At 37.3% G+C, this 10,417-nt stretch overlaps 1 protein-coding gene across 2 annotated transcripts in view; it reads right to left on the bottom strand.

Annotated features, from left to right (window-relative positions):
• Positions 1-707: 707 nt before the first annotated feature.
• Positions 708-10,417, bottom strand: part of SUSD1 (sushi domain containing 1) — a 60,274-nt gene continuing 50,564 nt past the window's right edge. For both annotated transcript variants that reach the window (XM_019610651.2, XM_019610652.2), the window contains 5 exons: positions 8,260-8,353; positions 6,950-7,205; positions 5,139-5,178; positions 3,155-3,248; positions 708-1,544 (listed from right to left, as the gene is read on the bottom strand). In XM_019610651.2, coding sequence (XP_019466196.1) covers positions 1,307-1,544; positions 3,155-3,248; positions 5,139-5,178; positions 6,950-7,205; positions 8,260-8,353 — 722 coding nt within the window. In that variant the 3' untranslated portion in view covers positions 708-1,306. The remainder of the gene's footprint in view (positions 1,545-3,154; positions 3,249-5,138; positions 5,179-6,949; positions 7,206-8,259; positions 8,354-10,417) is intronic.

Genomic DNA, 10,417 nt, shown 5'->3' with positions numbered 1-10,417 from the left:
AAACTGCAAAATCAAGTAACAGTAAGCCAACTATTCTTTCTTAATCAGTGAAGGAAAATGCTACCAACTCACAATCATTAATGTAGACAAAGGCATTTTTACTCAGTTGCCAACTACTGACGACTTACTAATGTGATGAGCAGATGTGGGAATCAGTGGAAAAACACTGTGGATAACAGATGTAATATCTGAGCACTGCTCTTACCCATACTTCAAAACAAAATAAAAACGTAAAATAAAATTTAAAAATAGAATACCTCTGGCTGTATGCAATTTAACTCTAACCCCTCTCTGCTTTACCAACTACAAAGTCTACTGTTACACTTGAAAACATCCTTTTTGACCACCAAAAAGAAAAAGAATTACATAATCTGGAGAGAGAGCGTCTCTGAAATAAGAAAGTCAACCGGAATCAGAAATATTTAGAATTCCAAAAAGGGCTATCATATATTTGAAATGTGAAATACAAAACATAATTTGGAAAAGCAACAAAATAGCTAAAAAACATTTCTTATTTATTTCACTAGTTAACAGAATGACTTTGTAATATATTTCAAAGTAACTTCTGAACAGGAGTGGAAATAAGGTCAGGCACTTGATTTTTCTTACTTGATTCTTTTCTGTGAGTATGTCATAAGAAATTACTGAGCTACATTTTACTAACTGACACTAACCTGATGTTACATACCAGCTCACCAGCCAGACAATAATTTTAAAGTTTTTATTCAGTTGCAATTATAAAACAGAGATTAAAAAAGTAGAACTGTGTCTAAGACAGGTAGCTCTTGCTTTAGAACAGTTTCACATGCCAGTAAAGCTATTCTTTTTTACTATTTGCAATTATTACTAATCGCTAAGAGCAACAATTGCAATAGCTCTGGAACACACCTCCTGATGACACTATTTCAAGTCTCTAAAAGCTCTGTACTTGTTACTGGAGTTGCATTATCCATAAGTAACTAATAAAATCTACCTTTTTACTGGGAAACACAATAGGAACTTTATCTGCCATTAGGATTGATCTGCATCTTCTCTCATAGTGGGTCAGTTTGTTCTCTCTGGCACTGAAAGCAGGAGTTGATCTTCAGATAGTCTCTGTTGGATCAGGGGATTATTTGTGTAATCAGGTATAATAAACACGCTCATTTCCAGGCGCCCATGTGGCTGGAATAGCTAAATGTGTGGCCAAACACATGAGATGCATGCTAATGTCTCTGACACAATGCATCTGTGATAGGAGGTTCTTTATACACCACACTGTCTGAAAACAAGGGGATACAATAAACAACTCAATAACAAACAGATTTCAAATGTCAATGCTATAGTACAGATGTGCCTTACAGATACATCCTGACCGATGTTGGCTTTGGTAAGGAGGCTGCATTTTCTCTATGCTGACTTCAAGGGATACCGCCTTAGAGAACAGAGACATTTCAGTCTCTAGTAATGATGATGCTTGTGCAGTGTCCATGGTAGCAGATAAACGTACACCATCGCAGGCTAAAGCAGCAGGTGGGGAGTGCACTGTCCTGTAGAGATAAGAGCTGAAAAAAGAGAAGACATTTTAGTCAAAAAAACAAAACAACTAACAAACTGTCAAAATCATTGAAGACTGAAGTACAGATCTGACAAGCCGTGCCTTGCTCATACTGATGAGATAAAAGACAGTTTATAAAGATGTTTTTTTTTTTTATTTTAAGGCGATGCTAGTATAAATTCTGAACATTAGAGTTAGCAAGTTATGTAAGTAGGAAGCATTCCTATTGTGTCAGATGCCTGACCTGGGTTAACCCTGATAATGACAACACTCAGGCCCTCTGCAAATTTTTACAAAGCTGAAGTTTTGGCACTGTTGTTCTACATCTGAAAAGGCACCACATGCTGACGGAAGCATAGGAATGAAGAAAGGTGAATTTATGACAAGATATCTCAGTAATAACAACTATGGGCTAATACATTTTTAAAATGAAGAAAGTTTATTAACATTAAAGGGCACACAGCAGTCAGGCCGTACACTTTGTTAATCCAGTGCCAGGCAAACCCACTGTTTGAATGTCTTTGAACAGTTGAATGTCTTCCAGCAACCATGACAGTAGGAGTTAATAATCTGTTCCACTGGACTAATATAACTCCTGAGACAGCAGACGCAACAAGTTGGTGAACACTTGAATACCATGGATCTTTGTGACAGATATCAAAGAAAATTCAAGCTTACAAGGATCCCAAGAAATAATTTGAGACCATCCACCTGACTTCAATGGCAAGACCAGCTGTAGCTGTGTCATTTCTGAAAAATCCTTGTTTAATCTGCTCTTACAGACCACACAGAAGGCAGTTTCACAGCATCCACAGCAGTTTACTCTCACAGCTCCTTCTCTTATCATTCAGAGGTGCACAGGAGTATCTATGTGCACCATGGGCAGGAGCAGCTTGGTCATTCCATAATTGCTTTTTGAGTGCTTGCAGCAGTCTATTATTTAAACAGCTCACTTCTAACATTGATGCTAACTGACTGAACACAATTTTGAAAAGTACTTACGTTCCTTTGTCACATTTTTGTCACTTAGACACACACAATTGATGAAAGGCACATGTTTATTTCGGTTTGAAAGGAGGACAAAGTTATTGTTCCCATATGAAGGATCACAAAATACATAAGAATCAACTTAAAAATTTCAATAACATTTTATTGTAGGCCTTAGCTAAATATCAACTACTATTAAAAAGCTAACTTTCCAGGCACTTTGAGTGAAGGTGGTAATACTGGAAAATGGATTCTTAAATCAAAAACATACAGCAACATTTCTACTGGTAATGACTTCACTTTTGGAGTAGCACACCCCAAAAACCTTTAGTAATCATAAAATCAAAACATATCTGGATGAAATTCCTCATGCTATTAGTTTCTGAATCCTCCTTTTATTAAGATGAGCCCCATACTTTTCAGATGTTTCCCTAGTGACTGGAAAGATATAAAGGACATCAGTTCCAGAAGTGGTCAGACTAAGTGGTCACTGAGATAATTCTTGATAAAGTTTATAATCCACCCAAGAGGCCTTAATCAAGCAGACTGGAAAAAAAGACTAACTGAAAAGCAAAATACTTAAACTTTGTGCAGGAGGACTGGAAAGGTGGAGATAAAAGCAATACATACCGTGCTGCTAAGAATGACAAGAACAGTATAAGGCAGACAGCAGCAACCGACCCTAACACAACAGCAGTCATGTACGGAAGGGTGGATGATGAATCTGAAAAAAAAAATACCAGATCAAATGAGCAAATATCAAATAATGTAGCTTCAGTCTGGTGATGGATCAACTGAGTCTGCTCAAAGCTGAAGTAATCTAGCAAAACTCCTGTGCTGGATGGACTTGCTGCTCCCCAAGCAGTCCTAGAGCTGACTGTTCAGCTCTACAGGGCTGAGGAGGAAGTAAGACTAATAGATATAGCTCTCAAAAATTATTACCTTTCTCCACTCCCCAGTTTCATGAACAACTCGGTCTACATCATATGCCAAGGTTGTCTCTTGTGCCAGACGGTTCAAATGCTTTATTAAATAGCTTGACGCATCTCTTTCACAATTATTGGAATTCAGGCATGATTTCCCTTCCCCATCCTATTTTCTTCCCAAGGCAATGATAACCTTACCCAAGTCCATCATACCATAAGCTACCAAAGGATAGAATAAAAGGCTTATAGTGATTTACATTCAAAAACAGAATTACTAAGAACTACCTGTGAAGGTACCCTGACAAAAAAGAAACTCAATTCTCATCTGCAAGCCTACTGTGAGTCTGGAAAAATAGAAAATAAAGATTTTCAGACAGAGACCCTGTAAGGACATCTGTTTAATCCTCAAGCACTTTCAGTTTTGGTACAGGTAATACCTGTCCTTACTTCACTGTGATGCAAATTTCCATACCTTAATTACACAGAACAGACATTAGTCTTCCACGAAAATGAAAGAAATGCTTTGCCCACACATGTCAGAGTCTGTTTTGTGAAATAACTCAAGATCTGCTTTATTCAGACAACTATTTGTAACTGAAGCAAGTACAGTTACAACAGCATTCTACCACTTTTTATGATGATTTATTCAACAATATGTAGGCATGTCTATATGGAACTTGAAACCCTGCAGTTTGGTTAAAATTTAATTTACAGATCTGCTCTTCACACACACTAAGTAATGTCCCTCAAAGGATTCAGTGAACCAGTAACACTCTCAGCCTCTCCAACTGCAGAAGTACACTAGGCCAAGGACACTGGCTGGAATTCTATCCAGTATAATGGCAACACATTCAATAAGAAACCAAGGGCCTGTTCAGTGCTATTCTCATTCTTTTTCCAAAATAAAATACATAGCAGTCTTGAAACTGATAAAGAACAAATTCAGAGAGGACAGCTTTTTAATCTTTCAAGAGTTATTTGGCAGCTCTTGCCTTTTTAGACCAGCAATAGAGCTCTCAACCCTACTGAATTCCTGAGCTTAGCAGAGTTTCTCATAAATACAGGCTGTCTAACTGACAGTTTCTTTGTGGCAGTAAGCGAAGCAGGTCATGAGAGTGAACAAGAAGCAGCTTAGAAATAAATATGCACTTCTCAAGAGAAGGCTAGTAGTAACAGCAGCCAGGTGTGTCTTCTGCTGAACAGGGAGCAGGTGCACCAAGAGCCATGCACCATTTCAAAGCACTGTCACTCTCCAATGTCACTGCATTCCTAAGTCTTTCAACTCAAAAGCAGAATTTAGAGTCTGTAGGAGTCTTCAGTGTCTACAAATAGCTAGAAGATGTTTAACAAAATAAAATAAATCTCTAAGCCAATACAGATCTATCTTAAAGCTAACTACTAAAACTTCGCTTCTGTTCTTCAAGTTTGTTGTGCACAAAGATTTATGCAACATTTGGATGGGACGTCTAGAAAGACTGATATATTTAAAAAAATAGAACCCATTTTAGAACTCTGTCCTCTAGTTATCAAGTGCAAAACAAATTTTCTGACTCTAACCTTCCCAATCATCAAAATCAACAGATTATAAATGGCAAATGAAAGAATAGCCACAACAATTATTTATAATTATGCTGCCAAGCACAGACATTATACCTTCTGCTTTCTCATTGAAGTTAAAATTCACTTACTTTTAATTTGTGCCCACACAGCACAGGACTGTGTTCTTACCTGAAAATGAAAGCAAAGAAGTCACTGTTTCTCACAAGAGAAATTTATCATCACTTACACTCTCTGCAAGGGCAGTCATCCTCAACTGAATGTTTTTACTTTGGGAAACTGAGATGATTTTTTTTCCTTTGGTAGCAGCCCTGAGAGACACAGGTATGAGTTTCATTTCAAAGAAGAGAACCAAAGCTGGCTGGTGTTTGCAATCCCAATGATGATTTAAAAGAGTGGTATGTAACCTCATGTGCTTCATTAAATCCAAAAAGCCATATAGAAAAGTGTATATTAAGGGGCAGATCTACTCTAGATGGAAGGAAGCCAAAAATACAGATAACAGAAATAATGTTCCATTAAACCAGTGGCCTACGAAACACATCTGGCAATGCCAGAGATTAAAAAAAAACAACACAGGAAATAATCTATACCAAAGAGAAAAGGAACATAACTTAGAAGCAGCTCAACAGAGAAATTGCAGAGATATTAAATCAATCAGTGCTGTTCAGCAGGAAAAAGCTCAACACAAGTAACAATAGAAAAAATTCCTCAGTATCAGAAAAGTAATAAAGGGAAAGAACTAGGGATACCAATGCATAAAACTGTAGGACGCAAAAACTGAATTCAAAGACTTATTTAGATAGGCTAAACTTGTTCATATTTGACTCATCATCAATCAGGCTTCACAGAGTAAGTTCTGGGAAAAAAAATACAGTCCAACATCCAAATTCCAGAATATTTTGGGCTAACTTGTTATTGTGAACCAAATGTTTTGGATGGCACACAGGATAGAGTTTACGCAGATTAACAGATGTCAGTAACAGCTCTTACATTCACTTGTTTTATTTCATTTGGTTTGGACAGAGGCAGTCACATTTCTTACTGGAAGTTGTATTCAATTACTCAGTTTTGGGTGCAGATTTCCAGAATTATAGGAAATTATTTACAAGTGACTAACAGATGAGCTTTTGCCTACTTTCTTCCTTACTTCATGCTGCATTCACGAGACTTCTGAATTCTATTTTCACATTATGAGCTCTGGGCCAAAACACAATTGGGTGTTTTTTTCTTTAGTATGTGTTTTATTTTTGACATTTGGGAACTGCATGCACGTGGAAAATATGGCATATGAGAAAAACTACCTACAGAGAAAAACTACCTTTATTAGGAAAAAATGATAAGCTCTTGACCACCAAGACAGGTAGTGACTGGAAAACTAGTGGCATGACATCATGGGAGGCAAGACACTGGAACATTTAACATAGCTCAGGGACATCTTGTTTCTAAATAAAATTTGTATTTACCTTAAAATAGACAATCAAAAAAATGCTAATAGCATGCTTCCTCAAGGGAACTGGCTGTTTGGAAATCAATATGCATTACAAAACATGTTTTTCCCTTATCACTTGGAGAACTGGCATATAACTTACAATTCAATACTGTGAGAATTTTTCATTGCTTAGGAGTGGTTTTTAGATTCTAAAACTAATTTCTTCCATTAAGTTTAGCCCAACAGGTGCCCCCAGTTATTGAGGGCAGAGACGGAGCTCTGCCTTAAATTCTTAATGTTGTTTGCCTTTTGGCATCCAGAGTTGCTCCAGAATTACAATTACATAAATATCTGTAAGGAGTTAGAAGAGTTATTTAAAGAAGCATCAGATTTAAACTAATTCTGTCGATTAGAATCATAAAAATTTAACAGGAAAGCAACATTTTCCTTTTTTCTCCAGCAACATGTCATTTAATCAGTATAAAGAGAAGTTTACATAACACCCATTACCTTATTCCACTCGCTTATTATTCTCAAAAAAACACAGTATTCTTTGCCCAGCTTTAAAGGAGCATTATAAAACTTTCCGTAGTAATGTCTGTCTCCAAGAGCAACTGACATGTTATCAGCAACATCCTTTGCCCGAAATTCAGCTGCCACATATCCCTTAGCGACAGTGGTGTTGCTGAAGAAAGTTGCAGTGGCAAAGGACTCACAAACAAAAGCACTTTGCAAACCAAGTGGAAGCACAATCATTTGATAAAGACTAGAGTGGGGAAAAGAAAAAAGTAAACATTAGCTTTCAGGTCAGTGCATAAAACATCAGACGTTCATTACATTTTTATATTATCTTTCCTACTTTGAGCCCATTAACTGCTTTTAATCATCAGTGCCCAATATAAGCTCTTCCTGTACTGAAATACTTCTCTGTGTGTGTTCACCCTTGCATTTTGAACAAAAAGCAATACAGACACAATTTAAAGCTAGGAGTCTTCATGATATGCACAGTAACATTACACGTTCATTCATGCTCAGAAGACCACCAAACTGAGTTATTGCACGTGACCATTTGCTCCTCCCACCTTTCATACAAGTTAACCTATGAAATAGAACACATCATGGGGATCTAAAAACAATTCCTGATTTCCTACAACTAGATTTTTTCTTCTTAAAGGACAGATACAATTTCTAGAAAATTGATTATATCTATCTCTGTTATCTGAAAACAATATTTAGTTTAAAGTATCCAACTATAGGAAGAGTAATTCTTACAGCAGTTACCCCCACTATTTCCCATACTATAAACTTTGAAATGTTTTCTGTTTTAGAGTAACATGAGTTACAACTACTTTCTTCTTTCACAAACAGCGGTTAGCAAGATGCAAATCCTTTTTCTCTAGAAATATATTTTGGTAGTAATATTCTAGTATAGAAACACTACTTCAGAATGTGTACAAATACAGACTTTGCTTATTTCCTCTGACTCCTAGAAAAAAGAATATTGGTACCATTAAGTTACTTGGAAAACAAAAACAACAGGGGTAGTATTGCTTTGAATGCATCAATAAACATCAAGTGTGATTTCACTGTGTAAATGGGGGAAAAAACAATTCAGAATTCTCAAAAACAAAATTTTGGTCCAGAAATCAATGAAAAGTCTGAAGCTAAATATTATTTTGCCAATGGAGGTAACACTGGAAGTTACAACTTAACTCTTCACCTACTGCTAAAAAAAATAATATAATCCAAACAGAAAGCTCCAGTATGTAACACAAATCTACAGAATGTTGTTTGAGAGGGTAAAAAGTGCAGAGACAAACCTGATGGGTCCATTTCGATCTTCTGCTTTCCGGAGTCTGAGCAATGGTGCAGAGCCTTTTGCAGCAACAAATTCTATATCTGGGAAAGGGGGATCTAAAAGGCAAGCAAATGCCAGAGAGGTTTTAACGACACTGTAGGCATGAGGATTCCTAGATAATTTTTCCCCAGAACTTCCTCTGTCCACTGATCTTCAAACCTCAAAGGCTCAAGTCTGCAGACAATAAAAAGAACCTGATCAAGTAAACACTGGGCAAATACGAGCACTGTAGCATGTCAATCCTGACGAGACTGCCTGCTTTAAGGTATATGTGCTATTTGGAAAAACACAGAAATCGAAGAAAAATGATAGCCTGCCCTGAGATGAGAAAGACTGGCAGGAAGAAGAAGTATTATTTATTAGACTAAATGAAATGGCCAAGGAGAAGAAAAACATACATCTCTGGGCACACAGCTCATTATGAGAAATCAGTCTGTATGAATAAAGGAGAATCAATCTGTGCCAAAAGCACTTTCAAGAAGGCAACTTTCTTAGTTACTGCACACAGTCAGCTAGCAATACCATACCCCTTAAATAGGATTTCGATATGAGTACAGTGCTCTGATTTGTACTTCTGGGAATATGCATCTAGGCCAAAACTGAACAAACACTCCTGCTGCCAATTACAGTGGCAACGATGACAGCTGCACTCTGACAGAGACTGATGTTATGGAAATGGAAATTGCCAATGTCAGCCTACAAGCGGAAATGAAGAGATCTTCAGTGCATGCAGCTGAGAGAACAGTGCAAAGCTTGTGTACTACCTACCCCAGAAGTCCAAAAGAATTAGCATGGATATTTACAGGTATGGCTAGACTGTTTGAAAACTGGTCCATCAAGCCTCTGATGTGGTATCTGACCAAAGAGTAACAAATGCAGAGCTTATTTGCAGAAAAACAATATTAGAATATTGGAAAGAATAAGCAACATCATGGAGACAAACAAGAAAATCACTGCAGGTTTACAAAAGACAAGTCATTTCAGGCAAATCTTTAATGAGATGTGTGGACTTTTCAAACAGTTGGAATAGAGGTACGTGCACATATATGTTAACATACAAGTGAATCATCAGTACAGCTGGAGAAATTGAGCACTGGTAGAAAAAGTGTAAAGTGGGTTAAGAACTGATAAACAGGGAGCTAGCAAAATGCAACATGTTGAAAGCACAAGGACTTGCATTCAGAAAGGTCATTACATTTTTTCCAAGATTAAGAATTAAGTACTAAGACAGTCATACTGTAAACTATCGTGGTGCAAAATCCAGGTGTGTTCAGATGAATTTGAGGCTCAACAAATGCTAGATAGTGTAAAACTAAAGTAGTATGGAGATGTTACAGAAGAAGAAATGAACAATCTTAGGAGCTGTTGTTCAGAAGAAAAGAGGGGGAATGTAACAGCATAACATGCAAGGTGATACACATGGGACAACTAGCATGTTTTGCAGGTTATTTTACTGTGTTCATTTGGGTAGTAGTAGGAGCATGCTAGTACAAGTCAGAATAAGTGTTAGTCATCAGAATGGTAATGGAAAAAATAAGCAGGAAAAGATCTCTCTCTCAAAAGCATGAAGTTCTCAGTTAGACTAGGATGGTACTGACACAGGCATAGAGGGTCCAAGAGAGCTTGATTCACAGCCAAATGAAGTTCCAATCAACAGTCAAAGAGAGCACAAAAATGGTGCTCTTTTTTCTAACAATTCTAACAATGGAGAAACTGTCTTACAAGAAAGAGCCAGAAACTTGAGTTTGTACCTTTAAAAATTAAATTTGAAAGCTTATGTGATGTCTGATTTAAATAAAACTGCTGCAATATGGGAAGGGGACAAGTTAAGTACAGAATGACCAAAATAAATGCAAAAGGCTAGTTGGAAGAAATCTCTGAAGGCCATCTAGTCCAACTCCCCAGCAATGAACAGAGACATCACAGCTACATCAGGTTGTCCATGGCCTGATCCAGCCTTGCCTTGAAAGTCTTCAGAGATGGCGCATCAATTACATTGGACAGGTTGGTTAGCTGGGCTGAAGCCAATGGGATGAGGTACAACAAAGCCAAATGCCGGGTCCTGCACTTTTGCCGCAACAATCCCAGGCAACGCTACAGGCTTGGGGCAGAGTGGCTGG

This window comes from Meleagris gallopavo, chromosome Z (assembly GCF_000146605.3).
Source record: "Meleagris gallopavo isolate NT-WF06-2002-E0010 breed Aviagen turkey brand Nicholas breeding stock chromosome Z, Turkey_5.1, whole genome shotgun sequence".
NCBI lineage: Eukaryota > Metazoa > Chordata > Aves > Galliformes > Phasianidae > Meleagris > Meleagris gallopavo.
Note: the sequence above shows the minus strand (reverse complement) of the source record. Positions and strands in the feature narration are given on the sequence as shown.